General features: G+C 45.2%; 2 protein-coding genes across 2 annotated transcripts; one reads left to right on the top strand and one right to left on the bottom strand.

Annotated features, from left to right (window-relative positions):
• Positions 1-1,003: 1,003 nt before the first annotated feature.
• Positions 1,004-23,623, bottom strand: TDRKH (tudor and KH domain containing). Its single transcript, XM_060758097.2, has 14 exons — positions 23,537-23,623; positions 18,913-19,067; positions 17,350-17,456; positions 15,224-15,413; positions 13,673-13,827; positions 11,855-12,155; positions 8,900-9,066; positions 8,610-8,782; positions 5,780-5,844; positions 4,808-4,959; positions 4,537-4,644; positions 3,395-3,488; positions 3,210-3,280; positions 1,004-1,745 (listed from the first exon to the last, which is right to left on the bottom strand). Exons 1-14 carry the CDS (start codon positions 23,569-23,571, stop codon positions 1,689-1,691), a joined length of 1,830 nt encoding a protein of 609 aa, XP_060614080.2. The 5' UTR covers positions 23,572-23,623; the 3' UTR covers positions 1,004-1,688.
• Positions 23,624-25,877: 2,254 nt separating this feature from the next.
• Positions 25,878-26,369, top strand: LOC137097748 (octapeptide-repeat protein T2-like). Its single transcript, XM_067472664.1, has one exon. It carries the CDS (start codon positions 25,878-25,880, stop codon positions 26,367-26,369), a length of 492 nt encoding a protein of 163 aa, XP_067328765.1.
• The last annotated feature ends 115 nt before the right edge of the window (positions 26,370-26,484 follow it).

Here is a 26,484-nt window from a genome sequence, read left to right as displayed (position 1 = left end):
TCCATTCAAAACTCCGAGCACCATCGGTACCCATTCAAAACGCCGCGCACCATCAGCACCCACTCAAAACCCTGAAACCATCAGTACCCATTCAAAACTCCGCGCGCCATCGGCATCCATTCAAAACTCCGCGCACCATCGGTACCCATTCAAAACGCCGCACACCATCAGCACCCACTCAAAACCCTGAAACCATCAGCACCCATTCAAAACTCCACGCACCATCAGCACCCATTCAAAACGCCGTGCACCATCAGCACCCACTCAAAACCCTGAAACCATCAGCACCCATTCAAAACTCCGCGCACCATCAGCACCCATTCAAAACTCCACGCACCATCAGCACCCATTTAAAACCCCGCGCACCATCGGCACCCATTCAAAACCCCGCGCACCATCGGCATCCATTCAAAACTCCGAGCACCATCGGTACCCATTCAAAACGCCGCGGACCATCGGCACCCACTCAAAACCCCGCGGACCATCGGCACCCACTCAAAACCCCGCGCACCATCGGCACCCACTCAAAACCCCGCGGACCATCGGCAGCCACTCAAAACCCCACGCACCATCGGCACCCACTCAAAACCCCGCGCACCATCGGCACCTATTCAAAACCCCGCGGACCATCGGCACCCACTCAAAACCACACGGACCATCGGCACCCATTCAAAACCCCGCGCACCCTGGGGTTTGAATGGGTGATGATGGTGCGCAGGGTTCTGAATGGGTGGTGATGGTCCGTGCGGTTTTGAATGGGCGGCGATGGTGCGTGGGGTTTTGAATGGGTGGTGATGGTCCGCGGGGTTCTGAATGGGTGCTGATGGTGCACAAATATCAATGACTGCTAACAAAAGGGTGATGTGAGAAGCTTGGTCTCAGACCATGTGAACCTATGTATACATCATGTGAAAATTTTGGGTTCTTGGCCCTAGAAACTCAAATAGTCCAGTCCAGGAAAAGCTGTGCTATCTTGTCGACATGCACAAAAAGGAAGCTGCTCTTAAGAAGTAGTACATCTTAATTTATTACATCTTCGACCCAGAAATGTGCAATTCGTAAATCCATCTATCAGGCAACAACGGTGAACATTAAACAAAAGGAAGACAATGGGTTTTCTTGGCCAGAATAACTGGGTTGTTACCTCACAACCTCTGAGGATGCTTGCCACAGATGTGGGCAAAATGTCAGGAGAGAATGCTTCTTGAACATGGCCATACAGCCCAGAAAACTCACAGCAACACAATCAAAGCCCTCCCAGCAGATGGCCATCCAGCCTCCACAGGAGACTCCACCGGACCGCCCAGAAAACTCACAACAACCCAAAAGTTAGACACTTTCCCTTCTCTCCACTGTGAAAATGTAAAACCAGGGAAGGGTAGCCGATCTCCACTTTTTAACCTTCCCAACCATTGGCAGGAAACGGTCAAGCGGCCATATTTGACTCTTCTTTAGTAAAAGGGGTCACAATCAAGGGGGGGGGGGAACCAACTTGCCACAGCATCTTTGCTTCAATTGACATCTCAACGGAAAAACCTTGAGGGTCTCCTAACCCCTGTTATTCGAACACAAACAAACAAATCCAAAATGGCGGTGCATGCAAGACATTCATCAAGCAGCGGAGTCCTGTTGCATCCTGTGACAAAAGCAGATGTCCACCAAGATGGTGAGATGTTCTCCTGGGCCGGTCATGGGATGTGCTGCTGCTTTTGCCTTGCCACGTGCTCTCTCTCGGGTGGAACGTCCTGGAAGTGAAAGGAAGCCGTAAGTTGGGGAGGGAAGATGCGATCCAGCCCTTCCTCGGTGACTTCCTGATATCTATTCCACTCCTATACACTAGGATGTCAATAATGACGGCACAATTGAGGCCTTCAAAGAGTAGGCAGCCATCACCCCTGGTTCTCAACCCCTTCTCTTGGTCCAGTGGTATGGCCATGTTCCAGAAGCATTCTCTCCTGACGTTTCTTCCCCATCTATGGCAGGCATCCTCAGAGGTTGTGAGGTCTGTTGGAAACTAGGAAAATGGGATTTATATACCTGTGGAATGATGTCCAGGGTGCTAGAGGCAAGTGGGAATGGCCTAGCAGCTTCAAGGTCTCACTTCTTACTGCCTGGGGAAATCCTTTGTTGGGTGGTGATTAACTGGCACTGATTGTTTCTTGTCTGGAATTCCCCTGTTTTTGTTTTTTTAGTGTTAACAGCATGGCTACACAGCCCGGAAAACTCACAGCAACCCAGTGATTCCGGCCATGAAAGCCTTTGACAATACATTCATAGACAGATTTTTTTCATCGCGTAATAGTCGCACCCCCTTTTCATCAAAGAACTCTTGTCTGCTGGAGGCAAGTGGGAATGCAGCTAGATTAGCACTGAATGGCCTAGAAGCTTCAAGGTCTCACTTCTTACTACCTGGGGAAATCCTTTGTTGGGAGGTGATTAACTGGCACTGATTGTTTCTTGTCTGGAATTCCCGGTTTTTTTGTTGTAGTTGTTTTCAGTGTTACAACATGGCTACTCAGCCCGGAAAACTTGCAGCAACCCAGTGATTCCGGCCATGAAAGCCTTAGACAATACATTCAAAGGCAGATTTTTTTCATCATGTAATAGTCGCACCTCCTTTTCATCGGTCAAAAAGGGGTAATAAAAAGTGAAACTATTATGTGATGAACTGCAGTATTTTCCTTCCAAACTTGCTGTCATGAGGAATAGAACCCAGTCTTCAATTTGGAATATAAACCTCCCCCCCCTTACCAAGTTTCCAACCGACCTCACAAGCTTCGAGTATGCCTGCCATAGATGCGGGTTTAACATCAGGAGAGAATGCTTCTGAAACATGGCCAGGCAGCACGGAAAAACTCACAACAACACAGTGATTCCAGCCATGAAAACCTTTGACAATACATTAAAAAGCAGATTTTTTTTCATCGAGTAATAGTCGCACCCCCTTTTCATCGGTCAAAAAAGAGGTCATAAAAAGTGCAACTATTATGCGATGAACTGCAGTATTTTCCTCCCAAACTTGCTGTCATGAGGAATAGAACCTTTGACAATACATTAAAAAGCAGATTTTTTTTCATCACGTAATAGTTGCACTCCTTTTCCTCAGTCAAAAATAGAGGTTATAAAAAGTGCAGCTATTATGTGATGAAATGGTTTGGTTTTTTGAATAATGAACTGGGAGAACCCGCGCCCAGCACCCAAAGCCTCACCGCCATTCCTGAAGCCAAAGGAGTCAATGTGGGGTCCCCGACATCCCCGCTCTCCGACACAGAGGTGACATCTGAAAGGATGCCAAAGAGAACGGATTGGCAAGAGATGTTTAAGGCACCGGCAGGAGCCACTTATGTAGCATCCAAATATGCTTTCTGCTCCGAAATGTGTTCTGAAGAGTTACCTGAAAGGCTGACACAGGACAAGGAGAGAGGCATCTCATCCGGAGTTTTCTGCATATCGGACAGGTTTTCCAAGGAGGCCTCCACCATGTTCCCCTAGGGAAATATTGAGGCATATGAGTTAGATGGCTGGGAAAGCCCTTCCCCTATTGGCTTCTTTGTCTGCTCGCTTTCTATCTCCCCTGCTATCTCCTCTTTGTCAGGGACATAGCTCGAGATTTTCTTTCACTGCGTAATAGTCGCGCCCGTCTTCCATCGGCCAAAAAAGGGGGGGGGGGAATAAAAGTGTGACTATTATGTGATGAAATGTGGTATTTTCCTCCAAAAGCTGCAATTTGTGAGAAATAGAACCCGGTTCTCTATTTGGAGAAGCCAACACAGGTAAGGGGGGAGAGGAATAAAAGTGCGACTATTATGTGGTGAAATGTGGAATTTTCCTCCAAAAGCTGCTATTCATGAGGAACAGAACCTGGTCCTCTATTTGGTGCAGCCAACAAGGGTAAGGGAGGAGGGGAATTAAAGTGCGACTATTATGTGGTGAAATGTGGAATTTTCCTCCAAAAGCTGCTATTCATGAGGAACAGAACCTGGTCCTCTATTTGGAGCAGCCAACAAGGGTAAGGGGGGAGGGAAATAAAAGTGCGACTATTATGCGATGAAATGTGGAATTTTCCTCCAAAAGCTGCTATTCATGAGGAATAGAACCTGGTCCTCTATTTGGAGCAGCCAACACAGGTAAGGGGGGCGGGGGAGAGGAATAAAAGTGTGACTATTATGTGATGAAATGTGGAATTTTCCTCCAAAAGCTGATATTCATGAGGAATAGAACCTGGTCCTCTATTTGGAGCAGCCAACACAGGTAAGGGGGGTGGGGGAGAGGAATAAAAGTGTGACTATTATGTGATGAAATGTGGAATTTTCCTCCAAAAGCTGATATTCATGAGGAATAGAACCTGGTCCTCTATTTGGAGCAGCCAAAAAGGGTAAGGGAGGAAGGGAATAAAAGTGTGACTATTATGTGATGAAATGTGGTATTTTCCTCCAAAACCTGCTATTTGTGAGGAATAGAACCCGGTCCTCTATTTGCAGCAGCCATTCAAGTCCAGAATGAAACGGGGTTTTCAGGGGGCCACTTAACAGTCACCTCTTTGGTCAGCTGGTGCCATCCGTCTCCCATGCCGCCACCATCGCCCTCCTGCAGGCTTGGCACTGCGTAGCCCAAGCGAATCAGTTCTGCGCCCACATCGATGTTCTAGAAAAGGAGGAACACACTGGGGAAACGAACTGTGAACTGGCCGTCTATATAAAAAGTCAGATGACCCTTAACGTAGGGTATAATGCATCCTAGGAATGCCAGGACTGGCACCTTCAAAGGGAGAGGGACAATTACATCTTGGAAAGCATGCTCCTCTCACCTGATCCCCGCTGGTGTCATACAGTCGGATGTGGGGCCAGGTGGTGCTTCCAGAAGGCACGTAGCTGCAGATCTTGGCCACCAAGAGCTCCCACTGGGCACAATGGGTGAGGCGGTCAAACTCGTTGAGGGCGGCCTCTTCCCACTGACCTCCTGCGGGGTTGCAGAGGGGAAGCATCAGCAAGTACGTCGAGCTGGCCTGCTACCTCCATATAATATTGATCATTATATTATAATATTATGATCAATATTATATGTACATACAATATAATCCATTAGCACAGCACAATATAAGTATTATGTATTTCTATATTGTACTATACCACTATACTGAAATATTATTAGTAATATTACATGTAATATAAATTGTATAATTATATTAGTAAATTGTATTACAATATTATGATCAATATATTATAATTATTAGCATAGCACAAAATTAGTAGTATATATTACTATATTGTACTATACCACTATACGGCAATATTATTAGTAATATTGCATGTAATATAAATTGTATTGTTATATTAGTAAATTGTATTACAATACTATGATCAATATTATATGTAAATACAGTGTATTATATTATTAGCATAGCACAATATTACTATATTATTAGTAACATTGCATGTAATATAAAATATGTAATAATATTATATTGTATTATTATTACTATTATACCGCACAACATTATGAATATTATATGTACACACAATATAATTATTAGCACAGCACAATATTAGTATTATTATATATTACTGTTTTGCATTTTACCACTATCTTGCAATATTATTAGTAATATTACATGTAATATATAATATAAAATTCCCCATGTGCATCACCCAACCTCTCCCCGCATGGCTGTCTTTAGTGAAACTGAAGCAACCTCCCGGTCGCAGGTTGATTTATTTTGTGTGCAGCTCTGCACAACTGAAATAAGACTTCCAGGCTCACCGATTCCCACACAACTCACCGGCCGGAGCGATGCCGGCAAGGCTGCACTCAATGGCTTGGAAAGGGAGGCTCAGGAAGTCGCTCCTGGAAGCAGAAGAGAAGTGGGGAAGAGGGGTGAGGCTCCACCGATGCGCCCTTATGCGCCAAAGCTTCCAACTAACCTGGCTTTGGTTAACCAAGGCATACCTGCAAAGGCAAAACTGCTGCGACTATTTTGCTATCAGGGTTTAAAGAACGAGATCCTGCATCAATGTATTGTCGAAGGTTTTCATGGCCAGAATCACTGGGTTGTTGTGAGTTTTCCGGGCTGCCTGAAGCATTCTCTCCTGGAGCATTCTATGGCAAGCATCCTCAGAGGTTGTGAGGTGTGTTGGAAACTAGGAAAATTGGGATCATTCCAGGATGGGAGAAAGAACGCTTGGGAATGTTGCAATTGGCGAGCTTGATTAGCACTGAATAGCCTTTTAGCTTCAAAGCCTGGCTGCTTCCTGTCTGGAGGAATCCTTTGTTGGGTAGGTGTGAATGCTTCAATTGCCCACCTTGATTAGCATTTAATGGCCTAGCAGTTCCAAGGCTTGGCTGCTTCCTGTCCGGAGGAATCCTTTGTTGGGAGGTGTTAGCTGGTCCTAATTGTTTCCTGTCTGGAAACAGGAATCTTATCTCTACGTGGGGTTGCCTTTGAAGACGGCTCGCAAGCTTCAATTGGTCCAACGCTCGGCAGCCATGATACTAACAGGAGCGACGCGCAGGGAGCATACTACCCCTCTGTTGCGCCAGCTCCACTGGCTACCAATTTGCTACCGGGCTCAATTCAAAGTGCTGGCGTTGGCCTATAAAGCCCTAAACGGTTCCGGCCCAAGTTACCTATCCGATCGCATCTCTGCCTACGAACCCACTAAGAACTTGAGATCTTCCGGGGAGGCCCTGCTCTCGATCCCGCCTGCAACACAGGCACAGTTGGCGGGGACGAGAGACAGGGCCTTCTCGGTGGTGGCCCCTCTGCTGTGGAACGCCCTTCCCACGGACATTAGATCGGCTCCATCTCTAATGGTATTTCGGAGAAAAGTGAAAACCTGGTTATTTGAACAGGCGTTTGAATAGGCAGTGCAATGAATGTAGGAACGGAACAATGGATGATGAGTTCGGATCACGTTTTCAGTTATGAGACGCCAATGAGTGGTTATTTGATGTTAATTGTCTCGCCGGTTATTGTGTTAATTGTTTTTAAATATCTTGTTGATGTTGCATTGAATTTTTGCTGCTACTGTGTTAACCGCTGTGAGTCGCCTAAGGCCTGAGAACAGCGGTATACAAATAAATAAAAAAAAATAAAATAAAAATAAATAAATATTTTCTCAGTGTTGTTCTTTATTTTCTTCATGATTGTAAACTACACAGAGAAGCCACTGAAATCCACAAGCATGTGGACAATTTCAACAGAAAGGAGGAAACGATAAAAAGGAACAAAATCTGGCAACCAGTATTGAAAAAAAAACAAACTCTAAAATTACGACAGTAAATAAAGAGCAACACTCAAAAAACAGGGGAACTCCAGACAGGAAACAATCAGGGCCAGTTAACACCTCCCAACAAAGGATTTCCCAGACAGGAAGCAGCCAAGCCTTGAAACTGTTAGGTCATTAATTGCTAATCAAGGTGGGCACATAACTCCAAAAAACAAAGAGTACTTTCTCCCACCTTGCATGTTATTCGTCTCTCTCTCTCTCTCTATATATATATATATATACATACACACACATACATATATACATACACATACACACATATATACACACACACATACATATATACATACACACTAAACTGCCATGGAACTATTTCACATAGAGGCACTCTTGAGACATTTGTTGCTTAACAAAGAACAATGTTGTTTACTTGACTGAACTTTGACAATACAAACACTTAAGCTTAATGATTGTGGTAATGAGTAAAAGCGTGTGGTTACTTTAAAAATAGTTCAAGGCTTAGTTTCAAAACAACTCTGCACTCCCGCAGGAATCTAGCAGACTTCCCTCTGACTAGACCTCCTTAAAACTCCAGACAGTCCTTTCCCTTGGATCTGTCTTTACTCTAGAGTGGCTTATTCTCCCTAATCGCTATCTGTCTTCACTAACTGACCAACTCTTGGCTTCACTAACTCTTCTTCTAGCTCTCCCCGAAACCTTCCCTCCCCTCTTCAAAACCCCAGACCCTAACTGCTCCTTTAAACACCAAACCCTAACAGAGCTATCAGATTATAAAATGCACCTACTTCCTCTGCCCTCAAGCTAAGCTCTGCCAACTCTCTCTCAGCCAATTACAAAGCTCTCCACATTTCCCTCCAGGCTGCTCCTAAGCTCCACCCCCTCTAGGAGGCAGCCCTAAGAGGGCTGCCTCCTTGCACCATCTCATAACATGGTTGCCGAACTTCCTGGGCGTACTTCCTGAGCACCTACTTCCTCTGCCCTCAAGCTAAGCTCTGCCAACTCTCTCCCAGCCATTACAAAGCTCTACACATTTCCCTCCAGACTGCTCCTAAGCTCTGCCCCCTCTAGGAAATGGGTACTCTAAGAGGGCTGCCTCCTTGCACCATCTCATAACATCCTGGGCCTACTTCCTGAGCATCTACTTCCTCTGCCCTCAAGCTAAGCTCTGCCAACTCCCTCCCAGCCAATTACAAAGCTCTCCACATTTCCCTCCAGGCTGCTCCTAAGCTCCGCCCCCTCTAGGAAATGGGTACTCTTAAGAGGGCTGCCTCCTTGCACCATCTCATAACATGGTTGCCAAACTTCCTGGGCCTACTTCCTGAGCTTAAAAAGGTAGGCAATGCATCACACCGCCGGACTCACCTTAATGGCCGGAGCGCCTCCAAGGGCACCTCTCCGTTGTCTCCAAAATCCACATAGTAAAGATCCAGGTTTTTGTTCTCCAGGACGTCCAGGACTTTGGCTCGGTACCAGCAGGAATCGTTCGAGTGCCGGGCGGCCACTAAGTCTCCCATGTGCGCCCCGGGCAATTCAGGCTGAGGAAAAGCAGAGGCGCAAGGAGCATATTGTCACATAGCGTGAAATGGGGCAGAATGAGGTACTCGCCGTCGACAAGGGCTCCTCGCCACTGCCCTCCACACACAACAACTCACCAGGCCGTCGCCGCTCCCGTAGTACTGTGTCATTTCCAAGATGAGCTTGTTCAGCTGGAGAGCCCGGGAGCCGAGGATCTGGATCCAGAAGTGGTTGGGACTCTCCGAGGCCGAGACGTAGACCTCCAAGAGCTCGTTCGCGTGGAAGCTGAAATCAGGGCTGGGGACTGGAAACACAGGCGGTACCATCTAAGCAACGGCACAATCCCATCAGCAAGCGCAGAAAACAGGATTACAGAATGAGGCCATGTAGCGTGAAGACGACCGGGCTGTGGCGCAGCTAGTTAAGCAACTAGCTGCATTAAATCATACGAGAGGTCATGAGTTCGAAGCCAGCCCAGGTCGGAGTGAGCTCCCGACCATTAATAGTCTAGCTTGCTGTTGACCTATGCGGCCCGAAAGACAGTTGCATCTGTCAAGTAAGAAATTTAGGTACCACTTTATAGGGGGAGGCTAATTTAACTCATTTATGATGCCATAAACTCTTCCAGCAGCATGCAGAAGAATGAGGAAGTACTCCATCAAGGACTCGGTGTCACAAGTGGATAGTGAAGCGGCAGCTCCCCCTATGGCCGGAATCGAGCATACCCTCACAAAGCCAGAAAGCTGGAATGTTAAATAGCCTCTGTGTGTCTGTCTATAGATGTTGTATGTCGAATGGCATTGTATGTTAGCCATGTATATGTGCATTGTAATCCGCCCTGAGTCCACTGCGGGGTGAGAAGGGCAGAATATAAATACTGTAAATAAATCTATATATATAACTAGCCGTCCCCTGCCACACGTTGCTGTGGCTCAGTCTGTGTATATGTGTTTTGTGTGTGTATGTGTGTGTATATGTGTGTTTGCTCATATATATGTGGTGTTGTGTTTTTTTTGTTTTTGGCTTTTTAAGTCTCTTTTGTTGTGTTTTTCCATGTTTTTATGAGTGATGGTCACTCGTTGGCCTGATATGTGTCTTGTGTCCAAATTTGGTGTCAGTTCGTCCAGTGATTTTTGAGTTATGCTAATCCCACAAACGAACATTACATTTTTATTTATATAGACTAGCTGTCCCCTGCCACGCATTGCTGTGGCCCACTCTGGTGGTCATGGGGGTTCGGTGTGGGAGGTTTGGCCCAATTCTATCGTTGGTGGGGTTCAGAATGCTCTGTGATTCTAGGTGAACTATAAATCCCAGCAACAACAACTCCCAAATGTCAAGGTCTATTTCCCCGAAACTCCACCAGTGTTCACACTTGGGCATATTGAGTATTGTGTAGAGTTTGGTCAGATCCATCATTGTTTGAGTCCACAGTGATCTTTGGATGTAGGTGAACTACAACTCCAAAACCAAAGGACACTTTCACCAAACCCTTCCAGTATTTTCTGTTGGTCATGGGAGAACTGTGTGCCAAGTTTAGTTCAATTGCATCGTTGGTGGGATTCAGAATGCTCTTTAATTGTAGGCGAACTATAAATGCCAACAACTACAACTCCCAAATGACAAAATCATTTTTTTGAGTGAAGGACATACATTGGGTTGTTAGGTGTCTTGTGTCCAAATTTGGTATCAATGCGTCCAGTGGTTTTTGAGTTATGCTAATCCCACAAACGAACATTACATTTTTATTTATATACATATTTATTTATTTATTTCGGTTACTTCTACCCCGCCCTTCTCACCCCGAAGGGGACTCAGGGCGGCTTACAAAAGCAAAGGCACAATTCGATGCCCGCATCACATAACAGTCGTAAAAACAAAATAGCATCAATTCACAGTTAAACAACAATTCCTGCATTAAAACCAATAAAATCAATAAAAACCAATACAAACCCAATTCCTCCTCAAAAACGGTCAGTGTTCGCTATCTCAGTTTCACATTGTCATGTCCGTCCTGTCAGTCTTACTCGTCTGATTGTCTTATCTAGTTGTCAGAATGCCCAAAGGCCTGGTCCCACAACCACGTCTTTACCTTCCTCCCGAAGGAGAGTAGGGATGATGATGCCCTAATTTCCCCCGAAGTGAGTTCCACAGGTGAGGGGCCACCACTGAGAAAGCCCTGCTCCTCGTCCCCACCAGCCTCACTTGTGACAGCGGTGGGGGTCAAGAGCAGGGCCCCCTCAGATGATCTCAAACTCCGGGGTGGGATGTAGAGGGAGATACGTTCGGACAGATACACTGGACCGGAACCGTACAGGGTTTTGTAGGTCAAAACCAGAACCTTGAATTGTGCTCAGAACTGCACCGGCAGCCACTGGAGCTGGCATAGCGGGGGGGGGGGGTGTGCTCCCTGTATGACGCTCCGGTGAGCAATCTGGCTGCCGCTCGCTGGACCAGTTGGGAGTTTCCGAACAGTCTTCAAGGGCAACACCACGTAGAGTGTGCTGCAGTAGTCTATTCGGGATGTAACAAGAGCGTGGACCACTGTGGCCAGATCAGACTTCCCAAGGCACGGGCGCAACTGGCGCACAATTTTTAATTGCGCAAAAGCTCTCCCGGCCACCGCCGAGACCTGGGGTTCCAGGCTCAGCGATGAGTCCAGGATCACTCCCAAGCTGCGAACCTGCGTCTAAAAGAGAATGTTTGTATGTATGTGTGTATGTGGCAGTGCCACTATCACAGGCCACTGTGACGTACCTGGCCCAAACTTGGCACACATAACCCTCATGACCCCCTTTACGGAGAACTGGGAAGCCCTGGCCCTTGAGCGCTCCAGCTGGAGGTCAGCTGGGACCAGCAGTGCTGCAGAAATTGAAGAGGCACAAACGGAGGGCGAAAGAGAGAAACGTGCCAAGAGGAAGGCAAGTCAAGCCAACCCCGACCGAGACTGCCTTCCACCTGGAAACCGATGCCCTCACTTCGGGAGAAGATGCAGAGCAAGAAGAGGGTCCACAGCCACCTATGGACCCACCAGAACACCCTACTCGGCCAACGAGGGATCGCCTAAGTAAGTAAGTACTTCTTCCACTTACCCTCAAAGGCAGAGGCAGCTGACAGGGACTCCTCGGGGGATGCGTCTTCACTCCTCAGCTCCTGGCCTAGGTCTGGGGGGTGCTCAGGGATTCTTCCTCTTTCTCCAGCCCCTTCCCCAGGCTGTAGGTTCGGCACCCGACTGGGCAGCTCTCTCTCCAAGGGAGGCAACCCACTTTGGTCCTTGGCAACTCCCTCCTGCCTCTTGCCCAAGGGCTGCTTGTGCAGAAAGCGCACCGAAGCCGACTGAGACAGCTTCCTGCGAAAGGTCTCCTCTTCCGAAACTTTCTCCATGATCAGGTCCTGCAAGAGGCAAAGACGAAGGCTTCGTGTCATCTTAATATAATAATAATAATAATAATAATAATAATAATAATAATAAATATTATTATTCACTCAAAAAATTGATTTTGTCATTTGGGAGTTGTAGTTGCTGGGATTTATAGTTCACCTACAATCAAAGAGCATTCTGAATCCCATCAACGATGGAATTGAACAAAACTTGGCACAAAGAACTCCCATGACCAACAGAAAACACTGGAAGAGTTTGGTGGGCAGTGTCCTTTGGTTTTGGAGTTGTAGTTCACCTTCATCCAGAGTTCACTGTGGACTCAAACAACGATGGATCTGGACCAAACTCTACACGAATACTCAATATGCCCAAATGTGAACACTGGTGGAGGAAAATGGGGAAAATAGAATCCTGACATTTGGGAGTTGTAGTTGCCGGGATTTATAGTTCACCTACAATCATAGAGCATTCTGAACCCCACCAACAATAGAATTGGGCCAAATCTCCCACACAAAACCCCCATGTGGGCCATAGCAATGCGTGGCAGGGAACGGCTAGTTGTTAATAAGTTTGTTATTGCATGTTTATCCTCTTTTTTCAATTGTTTATTATTATATAATGATAATAAAGCTATACTAGGACTATACTAGGATTTTGGCCTGCATCAATAGGAGCCTAGTGTCGAGATCTAGGGAAGTCATGCTCCCCATGCTGTATTCTGCTTTGGTTAGACCACACCTGGAATATTGTGTCCAATTCTGGGCACCACAATTCAAGAGAGATATTGACAAGCTGGAATGTGTCCAGAGGAGTGCGACTAAAATGATTAAGGGTCTGGAGAACAAGCCCTATGAGGAGCGGCTTAAGGAGCTGGGCATGTTTAGCCTGAAGAAGAGAAGGCTGAGCGGAGATATGATAGCCATGTATAAATATGTGAGAAGAAGCCACAGGGAGGAGGGAGCAAGCTTGCTTTCTGCTTCCCTGGAGACTAGGACACAATGGAGCCATGGCTTCAAACTACAAGAGAGGAGATTCCATCTGAACATGAGGAAGAACTTCCTGACTGTGAGAGCAGTTCAGCAGTGGAACTCTCTGCCCCGGAGTGTGGTGGAGGCTCCTTCTTTGGAAGCTTTTAACCAGAGGCTGGGTGGCCATCTGTCAGGGGTGATTTGAATGCAATATTCCTGCTTCTTGGCAGAATGGGGTTGGACTGGATGGCCCATGAGGTCTCTTCCAACTCTTTGATTCTATGATTCTACGATTCATCTAATCACAGCACAGTCAAGCTATGGTTTAGGAACCAGCCGTACCATTGTCAAAATGCACCAAAGTGTGGCTTTCCGGGCAATTACATCAACGCAGAACTCCTCCAAACAAACGCCTACAAACCAACCAAAACTGAAACCAGAAAGCAACTAACTCCTGGGTTGTTAGGATTGTGTTGAGACAAAAAAATGGGAAACGAAAAAGACACCAATGCCTTTGTTGCACAAGGAAGTGGCCACCATTAGCACTTGTGATCCCTCACCTTGGCCGCGTCGACTTCCTTGCGAGTGCCGGAAACAGTGATGGTCCGGGTGAGGCAGAGGGCCTCTTCACCATCCTGGGTGCTGCTCTTAGACCCGCATTCCACTTTCGCCCCTGTGTTTTTGCAGATGGCGCGCACGGTCTCCCCGCCACGACCTGAAAAAGGCACAAGGATTGGGATGACCAAGAGCAGGTTGAACATCATTCCATCATTGTCTCATTGCCAACAGACTTCACAACTTTGCTCTGAAGCTTGGCTTGAACAACAACACCACAAGTGTGTGTGTAGTCTCAACAGAAAGAAGGAAACCATGAAAATGAACACAATCTGGCTACCAGTAAATAAAGAGCAACACTCAGAAACAAGGGGAATTCCAACATAGGATTCCCTGTAGCAGGAAGCAGCCAGACTCTGAAGCTGCAAGACCATTCAATGCTAATCAAGCTGGCCAATGGCAACGTTCACACTTGCCTCCAACAAACAAACAAGAGTTATTTCTCCCACCCAGCTGTGTATTAACATGTCTTATTACACCTCCCAACATAGGATTCCCCCTAGCAGGAAGCAGCCAGGCTCTGAAGCTGCAAGACCATTTAATGCTAATCAAGCTGGCCAATGGCAACATTCACGCTTGCCTCCAACAAACAAACAAGAGTTATTTCTCCCAGCCAGCTGTGTATTAACATGTCTTATTACACCTCCCAACCAAGGATTCCCCCAGGCAGCAACCATCCAGGCTCTGAAGCTGCAAGGCCATTCAATGCTAATCAAGCTGGCCAATGGCAACATTCACATTTGCCTCCAACAAACAGACAAGAGTTATTTCTCCCACCCAGCTGTGTATTAACATGTATTCTTACACCTCCCAACATAGGATTCCCCCTAGCAGGAAGCAGCCAGGCTCTGAAGCTGCAAGGCCATTCAATGCTAATCAAGCTGGCCAATGGCAACATTCAGACTTGCCTCCAACAAACAGACAAGAGTTATTTCTCCCACCCAGCTGTGTATTAACATGTATTATTACACCTCCCAACATAGGATTCCCCCTAGCAGGAAGCAGCCAGGCTCTGAAGCTGCAAGGCCATTCAATGCTAATCAAGCTGGCCAATGGCAACATTCACACTTTCCTCCAACAAACAGACAAGAGTTCTTTCTCCCACCCTGGACATCATTCCACAGGAATATAAACCCATTTACGTAGTTTCCAACAGACCTCACAACCTCTGAGGATGCCTGCCAGAGATGTGGGTGAAACATCAGGAGAGAATGCTTCTGGAACACGGCCAGACAGCCCAGAAAACTCACAGCAACCCAGTGATTCTGGCCATGAAAGCCTTCGACAACATAACAATCTCCTCAAATTGGACTTGTTTATTTTTATTTACACCCTACTCTATTATAATATAGTATATATTATTATATATTATTTTTATTACTATCCCGCTCTTTTTCTCCATAAGGAGACTCAAAGCGGCTATGTACCTATTACTAGTATTAACATGTATTATTACACCTCCCAACCAAGGATTCCCCCAGGCAGCAACCAATTACCAATGATACGTCCAATGGCCCGGTAGGGCACCTCGATCTTCTCCTGCACGGGCAAACTCTCCACCAAGAGCTTATGGATGGCGGCTTTGGCCATGCACACCTGGACCGGGGAGCCCCAGATGCGGATCAGGCGCTCCTCGCTGGACTCCTCCATGTCAATGTCGATGCGGGCTTGGGTGTCCTTCCTCAGCTGCAAAAAAGGATAGCGGACACTGTAAGCACGGTGGTAGGCTACACTGCTTAAGGTAAAGGTCTTCCCCTGACATTCGTTTCCAACTCTGGTGCTCATCTCCATTTCTAAGCCGAAGAGCTGGCGTTGTCCATAGACACCTCCAAGGTCATGTGGCCAGCATGACTGCATAGAGCACCCTTACCTTCCTCCCAGAGCGGTACCTATTGATCTACTCACATTTGTATGTTTTCGAACTGATAGGTTGGCAGAAGCTGGGGCTAACAGCGGGAGCTCAGCCTGCTCCACAGATTCAAACCTGCAACCGTTTGGTTAGCAAGTTCAGCAGCTCAGCGATTTAACCCACTGCGCCAACGAGGGCTTCAAGTATAGTTGAACTCCTTTGTTTTTAATCATTTGATTTATATTGTCTGTGTTGTTTATTATATTTCTTGCATTTTATGTATTTTATTCTCTGGTAATGTTATGTTTTTCTTTTGTATGACAATGTATGTACTGTATTGATGGGTGTGGCCTCATGTAAGCCGCCCCGAGTCCTCCTGGGGGAGATGTAGCAGGGTATAAATAAAGTTTTTATTATTATTATTATTATTATTATTATTATTATTACTATTATTAGTTGAGTTCCAGGGCCAGAGAAGCAGATGGCAGAAACAGAAGAACGGCCTGCCTCAAGGGAGAGTGCTTGCTCCATCAATGTTCAATATTTACACAAATGACCAGCCACTGCCAGAAGGGACAGAGAGTTTCATCTATGCTGATGATCATGCCATCACCACCCAAGCAGGGAGCTTTGAGGTGGTTGAACAGAAGCTCTCTGAAGCTCTAGGTGCTCTTACTGCCTATTACAGGGAAAACCAGCTGATCCCTAATCCATCCAAAACACAAACAAGTGCTTTTCACCTCAAGAACAGACAAGCATCCCGAGCTCTGAGGATGACCTGGGAAGGAATCCCACTGGAGCATTGCAGAGCACCAAAATATCTGGGTGTCACTCTGGACCGTGCTGTGACCTACAAGAAGCGCTGCCTGAATATCAAGCAAAAAGTGGACGCTAGAAATAATATCATACGAAATCTGACTGGCACAACCTGGGGATCACAACCAGATACAGTGAAGACATCTCCCCTTGTGCTATGCTACTGTTCTGTTGAGTATGTATGCCCAGTGTGGAACACATCTCACCATGCTAAAACAGTGGATGTGGCTCTGAATGAGACATGCCGCATTATCACGGGTTGCCTGCGCCCTACACCACTGGAGAAATTACACTGTCTAGCCGGTATTGCACCACCTGACATCCGCCGGGAAGTAGCAGCCAATAGTGAAAGGACCAAGGCAGAGACATCTCCAGCTCATTCCGTTTGGGTATCAGCAAGTACGTCAACGACTTAAATCAAGAAATAGTTTTCTAAGATCTACAGAGACACTCGCTGGAACACCCCAGCAAGCAAGAGTCCAAAAGTGGCAGGCTCAAACCCATGGCTGATATCAAATGAGAAACTCCCCCGTGGGCACACAGAAAACTGGGCGACTTGGAAGGTGCTGAACAGACTGCGCTCCGGCACCACGAGATGCAGAGCCAACCTTAAGAAATGGGGCCACAAAGTGGAATCCACAACATGCGAGTGTGGAGAAGAGCAAACCACTGACCACCTGCTGCAATGCAGCCTGGGCCCTGCTACATGCACGATGGAGGACCTTCTTGCGGTAACACCAGAGGCACTCCAAGTGGCCAGATCCTGGTCAAAGGACATTCAATCAACTACCAAGCTTGCAAATTTTGTGTTTTGTCTGTTTGTTTGTTAAAAAATGCAATGCAACTGTTTGGTCTGCCTCCGACACGATAAATAATTACTAGTTGTAGGTAAAGGTAAAGGCTTTCCCCTGACATTAAGTCCAGTCACGTCCAACTGAGGGTTGGTGGACAACGTACCTGCTTGATTTGGGCTCCTTGCCGCCCAATGATGAACTTCACAGCTTCCTTTGGAACCTTCAACGACACTTGCATATCCTCTTCTCCCACAAAGGTGATTCGCTCTTCTGTGCATACAGAAATGCAAACAGAATGGAAATTAGGCCGAGGAGATGCCCACTGCTCTCTTGATCCTCTATTTTGCTTCTTGCTAATCTTTATTTACTGTTATAGCCCATACCTTAGTTAATCAATTATTTATTGTCAATTTCTCTAGATTTCCCCCCCAAATTGAGTATTTCAAGTCTTGCAACATATAAGGTGTGTAATATAAGATTTTTGTTTATACTGTTCCCCACACGACTTGCTTCTTTTATGCTAGGACTTCATCTCAGAATCTTCATACGAGGGTTGAATGAAAAGTAATGCCTCCACCTTTGTTACTTGGGTTTGGAAGGGAATATTTTAATAAACCAAATGCAGAAATAATCCTTCGAATGTGCTCTTTAGCTACCACCATTCACTTTTCCACATCATCATCAGACAATTGGATATATTTCTGCCAATGATGAACATGTTTTCTGAAGCTGTCACGGAAGAAGTCTGTGCGTTTTCATTTCAGACACCAGCATCCTGAGTACCCATCGTGCACAGATCTTCCGATAGCCAAGCAAAGCAATAATGTGACCCACACGTTCTTCTGAAATGCCAATTATGCTTGAAATTTCTCTCTGAGTGATACGATTGTCCTGAATCAATCTGTCAACCTTTTGCTTGTGAAACTTGGTGGTTGCTGTCACAGAACATCCAACTCTTTGTTTGTCACACAAGTCAGATGTTCCCACCTCAACATCTTTAAACTTACTTGCCCAATGACACACAGTACTCACATCAATGCAATCACCATAAACAGCTTGCATTCTCTGATGAATCTCTTTTGGGGTGACACCTTTTGCTGTCAAGAGTTCAATGACTGCATGCTGCTTAAGTCACATTGAATCAACTGTCTGCACAGGGTTCCATACTTCACACTTTAACAACACAACCATTCAACGCTGAGGCTTCCCGCCAAAATGGAACTGCAGAGGAGAGTCTACTGAACAAGCCAGTACCTGCCACATACGTTGCCGCTTGACTGACCGTCTGCGCAGGGTTCCATACTTTGCACTTTAACAACACAACCGTTCAATGCTGAGCTTCCTGGCAAAATGGAACTGTAGAGGAGAGTCTACTGAACAAGCCAGTACCTGCTGCATACCAGTACTGCCATTGGTTGAGTAGCTACGAAGGTGGAGGCATTACTTTTCATTCAACCCTCGTACATACTTTTTCCACAATGGTTCAAACATCATTTGGAATCTAAATGCAATGGTACAATTCATGCATAATTCTCAAAGCATTTCCTTTCGGCTGTGCTGAAATTGATTGGTACAGAACTACGAGGGGGAAGATGAACTTCTGGCCACCTTCCAGAATGAAGAACCACGGTCAGGGAACCGTCGCAGAGAGGAGGCATTGATATGTCACAGGCCCAGATCTGAAACAAACTGCTGACAATCTGAAACAAACTGCTGACACACCCACCTTGACTCTCCCGGTAGCGGCGGTAAAGGATGTAGAGGATGGCGCCGCTGGCTGGGATCCCAAGGGCCAACGCCACCTTCTGCAACGTGGTCAAGCCGTTCCAATAGCTCCGCTCGCTGGCCACGGTGGTCCCCATGATACCCGAGGAAGGGGCACTAAGCGGGAAAGGGAAGAATTTCCTTAGCAGCAGCTCCCCGCTGGAGACAGAGACCAAGTACGGCATCCTCACCGTTCTGAACAGCAAAGCTTCGTCCTCAAGAGATACAGACTGCCCTGTGAAAAGGTATCTCTTCCACCTCGCCTTCCTTCTCCCCAGGAGAAGTCAAGCAGGGCAGGAAGCCAAGCTTGGCACCGCAAAGAGGAGTCCAGATGAACGGGAAGGAAGGAAAATCAATCCTAGCGTGCTTGATGGCTTTCAGCCCTGCCAAGACTGAGGGAGGGGCCCTGGGATCATTAACCAGAGCCGTGGAAAAGTTATTATTTTGCAATCACAACTTCCTGGGTTTCTCGCTCCCATCACCAATATGACCCTCTCTCTGTGTATGTGAGGCAGATGATAACATGGTACATATTACAACATATTTGAAGGGGGACGAAGGAAGCGCTCAGTCATTGTGGTATCGCTGACTAGCACAACCTAGGGACCACAACCAGACACAGTGAAGACATCTGCCCTTGCGCTATGCTACTCTGCTGCTGGGTATGCATGCCCAGTGTGGAACACATCTCACCACACAAACAGTGGATGTGGCTCTTAATGAGACATGCCGCATTATCATGGGGTGTCTGCGCCCTACACCACTGGAGAAATTACAACCCGGGCTGTTGACCTTTCGGTCCATAGTGATATCTAATGCCACTGACTACCAGCCAACTGTACCGCAGTCCTGGTGCTATCATATGAAAACGATCATATGAAAACTGACTGGCACAATATGGGGATCACAACTAGACACAATTACGGCATCTGATCTTACGCTTGGTTTTTCTGCTGCTGAATACGCACGCCCAGTGTGAAACACATCTCATCACATTAAAACAGTGGGCATGGCTCTTATGAGACTTTCCGCATTATCACAGGATGTCTATGCCACACATCACTGGAGAAATTACACTGTTTAGCCGGTATTGCACCACCTGACATCCACCCGGAAGTAGCAGCCAATAGTGAAAGGACCAAGGCAGTGACATCCCCAGCCCATCCCCTGTTTGGGTATCAGCCAGCACGTCAACAACTTAAATCTAGAAATAGTTTTCTAAGATCTACAGAGACACTTGCTGGAACACCTCAGCAAGCGAGAGTCCAAAAGTGGCAGGCTCAAACCGAGAATTTCAATCAATGTCTGATACCAAATGAGACACTCCCCCCTGGGCACACAGAAGACTGAGCGACTTGGAAGGCGCTGAACAGACTGCGCTCTGGCACCACGAGATGCAGAGCCAACCTTCTGAAATGGGGCTACAAAGTGGAATCCACGATATGCGAGTGTGGAGAAGAGCAAACCACTGACCACCTGCTGCAATGCAACCTGAGCCCTGCCACAAGCACAATGGAGGACCTCCTTGCGGCAACACCAGAGGCACTCCAAGTGGTCAGATACTGCTCAAAGGACATTTAATCAGCTACCAAGCTTGCAAACTTTGTTTTGTTTGTTTAAAAATATAATACAACCGTTTGGTTTGCTCCTGACACAATAAATAAAAAATAATCATGATATCCATAGTTCTATGCAATCTAAAGCCAACAAAAGTCCCATGGCAATTGGTGAGTGACAACAGGGGCAGGACGGTAAAGCCTGGAAGCCCCCAGTTAAGGACCAGCCCATGGGCAACAGAGTCATGTTGGGTTAGAATTAAGTCATTCTAACCCAACAGCAAGACTCTATCTTTGGCTAAGAATCATACCCAGTCTATCATCTATCTATCTATCTATCTATCTATCTATCTATCTATCTATCTATCTATCTCTAAGTTTCATACACCAGACACATATAAAAGAATGTGTGTGTGTGTGTATTTGTATACACATAATAATACTTTAAATTATATTCCACTCTATCTCCGAGGAGACACATGTAAACATACTTATATATGTTTTGTGTGTGTATACATACACCAATACACATGTAAATGTACAAATGCTTATGGATATACACACACATATATACATGAACATACATAGACACATAGATATAAAATGCAGGCATATGCGCATGGATACATACATATATATATACACACATATGAATATAAACAAACATATGGATCAACATATATACACTCATATAGGAAGAATATATTTACACAAATACACCAATCACATACACATGTAAACACACACAATTTTATGGATATATATATGTATACACACACATATATTTGCACGAACATACATTTATTATTTATTTATTTACGACATTTAGATGCCGCCCTTCTCACCCCGAAGGGGACTCAGAGCGGCTTACAAGATACATATACAGACAATATATTATATTAATAACATAGTACAATATCAGTATTATATATTATTATATTGTGCTTTACCATTATATTGCAATGTTATTAGTAATATTACATGCAATATAAAATATATAATTATAATACATTATTTTTAGTACTATACTGTATCACATTATGATATTATAAATATTATATGTATATACAAAATATTATATTAATAACATAGTACATTATCAGTATTACATATTACTATATTGTACTTTACCATTATATACCTGAGGGCCCGCTTATCCCCCTACCAACCCCAGAGATTACTTCGGTCTGAAGACCAAAATTTGCTTGAAGTCCCCAACATCCGGACTTATCATCTTTCCTCTACTAGGCAGAGAGCCTTCTCGATTGTGGCCCCTTATTTATGGAATGCCTTGCCAGTTGAAACCTGAACCATCCGAGAGCTACTTGCTTTTCGGAAAGCCTGTAAGACCTTTCTTTTCCGACAAGCTTTCGATGGGTGAATAACTCGGGTCTATGTCTGTTCTAGTTTTTATTGTATTTTAAAGTTGGTTGTATTGTTTTAATCTACTGCTGTAAACCGCTCTGAGCCAAATTGGGAGTGGCGGTATACAAGTCAAATAAATAAATAAATAAATATTGTAATATTATTAATATTACATGTAATATAAAATATATTATTATATTATTTTAGTATTATATTGTATCACATTATGATATTATAAATACTGTATGTATATACAATATATTATATTACATTATATTATTAGCATAGCACAGGAGACACATATGTTCATGGATACATATATACAGATACACACATATGCATGAATACATAAAAAGGCACATCTATAAACGAACATGTGGATCACCATATAGGAAATGTGGATCAACATATAGGAAACTCATATAGGAAATGGGGGGAATGGGGTTTGTTGGGCGATACATAACTAAGGAAAGTATAGAATGTCATTTAAGGAATATTTACTTTTGGAATAATGTATCCTGTATGGCAAAATTTTGTTGAATGTTAGGATGTATCAAATAATTTAAAAAAACAAATACACACACAAATATGTGTATATACACACATAGATGTATGAATACATATAAAATACACACATATATGTGTATCTTGTATACATATACATATATATATATATACACACATGAATATACATGCATATACACACACAAATATGTGTATATATACACATAGATTTATGAATACATATAAAATACACACATATATGTGTACCTTGTATACATATATATACACACATGAATATACATGCATATACACACACAGATGTATGAATACACATGAAATACACATATATATGTGTACCTTGTATACATATATATATACACATATGAATATACATGCATATACACACAAATATGTGTATATACACATATAGATGTATGAATACATATAAAATACACATGTGTACCTTGTATACATATATATATATATACACACATGAATATACATGCATATACACATAGATGTATGAATACATATAAAATACACACATATGTGTATCTTGTATACACATACATACACACATAAATATACACACACAAATATGTGTATATACACACATAGATGTATGAATACATATAAAATACACATATGTGTACCTTGTGTACATATATATATACACACATGAATATACATGCATATATACACACAGATGTATGAATACATATGAAATACACACATATGTGTACCTTGTACAGATATACATATATATACAAACATGAATATACATGCATATGTATATACAGACATATATATGTATGAATACATACACACAAACACATGTATATGCATGGATATGTATAAACACATACATATGTGTAACAAGACACATACACATAAGAGAATAGACATATATGGGTATGAATACTGATTCACACATACATATATTGTGTATAGATCAGGCATAGGCCAGCTTGGGGCCTTCAGGTGTTTTGGACTACAACTCCCACAATTCCTAACAGCCTACCGGCTGTTAGGAATTGTGGGAGTTGTAGTCCAAAACACCTGAAGGCCCCAAGCTGGCCTATACCTGGTATTAGATACATATACACACACAAATCCAGGCCTATGCCCCTTCTTTCCCACCCTCAGCCCGCACTGCGTTACCTCTGGAGCGCCATCCTCTCCTCACACCAATCCATCCAAGAATGCGCGACGCCGCCTTTATATAGGAGAGGGCCTTCCCCCCGCTGGCCAATCACAGAGCCCCTCGTTTTGCGCCTCGTCCAATCGCCTGCCGCGGTTGAGCCTCGCGCCTCCCGCCCTTCGAATTTCAGCCAATCCGGAGGAGGAGGAGGAGGAGAAGAGGGAGAGCGGGCCGGCCAATCAGAGAGGAGGGCGCGCGGACGGCCGCAGGTGGCAAACCGTGAGGGAACACGCTGTCAGAGAAGGGAAAATAATCCTCCTACAGCCAATCAGCTGGCGAGGATCCAACCCGCTCGTCCAATCGAGAACGAGCGTTTGGAAAAGGGGCGGGAAGAAAGGTTTCAAGCGACTGGGAGGGGGGAAGGCTGTTGCTATGGCGACCCATGAGGGCTGAGGGGATGCTGTTGCCATGGCGACGCATAAGGCTCAATGGCCAGAGGCCTATCTGCCTCTGTTGAGCCATGGAGAGAGTATAGGCCTCTCAGAGCTGGGGAAGGGAGAAAGGAAAGCAAAGGGAGGAAGGGCAGAAGAAGAGGAAAAGGAGGAGAGTAAAGAGGAAAGATTGTGAGGCAGGCCCTCTTAAAGCTGGAGAAAGGAAAGAAAAGGGAGGAAGGGCAGAAGAAGAAGAAGAGGAGGAGAGTAAGAAGGAAAGATTGTGAGGCAGGCCCTCTCAAAGCTGGAGAAAGGAGAAAGGAAAGAAAGAGAAAAAGAAGGGAGGAAGGGAAGAAGGATAAGCAGGAGAAGAAGAAGGAAAATTTTGCCATGATAAGATTGTGAGGCAGGTCATCTCAGAGCTGGAGAAGGGAGAAAGTAACAAAAGAGAAAAAGGGAGGAAAGGAAGAGAAAAAGAAGGGAGGAAGGGAAGAAGGAAAAGTAGGAGAGGAAGAAGAAAGATGTGACTATGGGAAGATTGTGAGGCAGGCTCTTTCGGAGCTGGGGAAGGGAGAAAGAAAGAGAAAAAGAAGGGAGGAAGGGCAGAAGAGGGAAATAGGAGGAGGAGGAGGAGGAGGAGAAGGAAGATGTGACTATGGGAAGATTGTGAGGCAGGCCCTCTCAGAGCTGGACTAGGGAGAAAGGAAGGAAATAGAAAAAGAAAGGAAAGAAAGAGAAAAAGAAGGGAGGAAGGGAAGAAGGAAAAGGAGGAGAGAAAGAAGGAAGATATGACTATGGGAATATTGTGAGGCAGGCTCCTTCAGAGCTGGAGAAGGGAGAAAGGAAAGAAAGAGAAAAAGAAGGGAGGAAAGGCAGAAGAGGGGAGAAGGAGGAGGAGAAGAAGAAGGATGATGTGACTATGGGAAGATTGTGAGGCAGGTCATCTCAGAGCTGGAGAAGGGAGAAAGGAAAGAAAGAGAGAGAAAGGAGGGAAGAAAGTCAGAAGAGGGGAAAAGGAGGAGAGGAAGAAGGAAGATGTGGCTATGGGAAGATTGTAAGCTCTTTCAGAGCTGGAGAAGGGAGAAAGGAAAGAAAGAGAAAAACTAGGGAGGAAGGGGAGCAGAGATGAAGAGGGGAGAAAGAAAGAAGGTGTTGCCATGGAGAAGGGAGAAAGGAAAGAAAGAGAAAAAGAAGGGAGGATGGGCAGAAGAGGGAAAAAGGAGGAGAGGAAGAAGGAAGATGTGACTATGGGAAGATTGTGAGGCAGGCTCTTTCAGAGCTGGAAAAGGGAGAAAGGAAAGAAAGAGAAAAAGAAGGGAGGAAGGGCAGAAGAGGGAAAAAGGAGGAGAGGAAGAAGGAAGATGTGACTATGGGAAGATTGTGAGGCAGGCTCTTTCAGAGCTGGAGAAGGGAGAAAGGAAAGGAAGAGAAAAAGAAGGGAGGAAAGTCAGAAGAGGGGAAAAGGAGGAGAGGAAGAAGGAAGATGTGACTATGGGAAGATTGTGAGGCAGGTCATCTCAGGGCTGGAGAAGGGGGAAAGAAAGAAAAAGAAGGGGAGATGAGATGAAGAGGAGAGAAAGAAGGAAGGTGTTGCCATGATAAGATTGTGAGGCAGGCTCTCTGTGAGCCGGAGAAAGGAGAAAGGAAAGATAAAAGGGGAGGAAGGGCAGAAGAGGGAAAAAGGAGGAGAGGAAGAAGTGGCTATGGGAAGATTCTGATGCAGGCTCTTTCAGAGCTGGAGAAGGGAGAAAGGAAAGAAAGAGAAAAAGAAGGGAAGAAGAGATGAAGAGGAGAGAAAGAAGGAAGGTGTTGCCATGATAAGATTGTGAGGCAGGCTCTCTGTGAGCCGGAGAAAGGAGAAAGGAAAGATAAAAGGGGAGGAAGGGCAGAAGAGGGGAGTAAGAAGGAAAGATGTTGCAATGGAAAGATTATGAGGCAGACCCTCTTCGAACTGGAAAAGGGAGAAAGGAAAGAAAGAGAAAAAGAAGGGAGGAAGGGCAGAAGAGGAAAAAAAGGAGGAGAGGAAGAAGGAAGATGTGACTATGGGAAGATTGTGAGGCAGGTCATCTCAGAGCTGGAGAAGGGAGAAAGGAAAGAAAGAGAGAAAAAGGAGGGAAGAAGGGCAAAAGAGGAAAAAGGAGGAGAGAAAGAAGGAAGATATGACTATGGGAATATTGTGAGGCAGGCTCTTTCAGAGCTGGAGAATGGAGAAAGGAAAGAAAGAAAAAGAAGGGAGGAAGGGCAGAAGAGGGAAATAGGAGGAGGAGGAGAAGGAAGATGTAACTATGGGAAGATTGTGAGGCAGGCTCTTTCAGAGCTGGAGAAGGGAGAAAGGAAAGAAAGAGAAAAAGAAGGGAGGAAGGGCAGAAGATGGAAAAAGGAGGAGAATAAGAAGGAAGATGTGACTATGGGAAGATTGTGAGGCAGGCTCTTTCAGAGGTGGAGAAGGGAGAAAGGAAAGAAAGAGAAAAAGAAGGGAAGAAGAGATGAAGAGGAGAGAAAGAAAGAAGGTGTTGCCATGGTAAGATTGTGAGGCA

This window comes from Anolis sagrei, chromosome 12, assembly GCF_037176765.1.
Source record: "Anolis sagrei isolate rAnoSag1 chromosome 12, rAnoSag1.mat, whole genome shotgun sequence".
Taxonomy (NCBI): Eukaryota; Metazoa; Chordata; class Lepidosauria; order Squamata; family Dactyloidae; genus Anolis; species Anolis sagrei.
The sequence above is the reverse complement of the archived record's forward strand: the minus strand, read 5'-3'. Positions and strand labels throughout refer to the sequence as shown.

What these genes read in the sequence shown, in the direction of transcription:
- LOC137097748 (XM_067472664.1), top strand. Translation starts at nt 25,878, where the DNA reads ATGAGGCAGACCCTCTTCGAACTGGAAAAGGGAGAAAGGAAAGAAAGA.
- TDRKH (XM_060758097.2), bottom strand. Translation starts at nt 23,571, where the DNA reads ATGGATTGGTGTGAGGAGAGGATGGCGCTCCAGAG. An exon ending in GAGAGGATGGCGCTCCAGAG is followed by an intron (nt 19,068 to 23,536) that starts GTAACGCAGTGC and finishes TTTCCCGCTTAG; the next exon opens with TGCCCCTTCCTCGGGTATCA. An exon ending in AGCTGCCTCTGCCTTTGAGG is followed by an intron (nt 9,067 to 11,854) that starts GTAAGTGGAAGA and finishes CTGTGTTTCCAG; the next exon opens with TCCCCAGCCCTGATTTCAGC.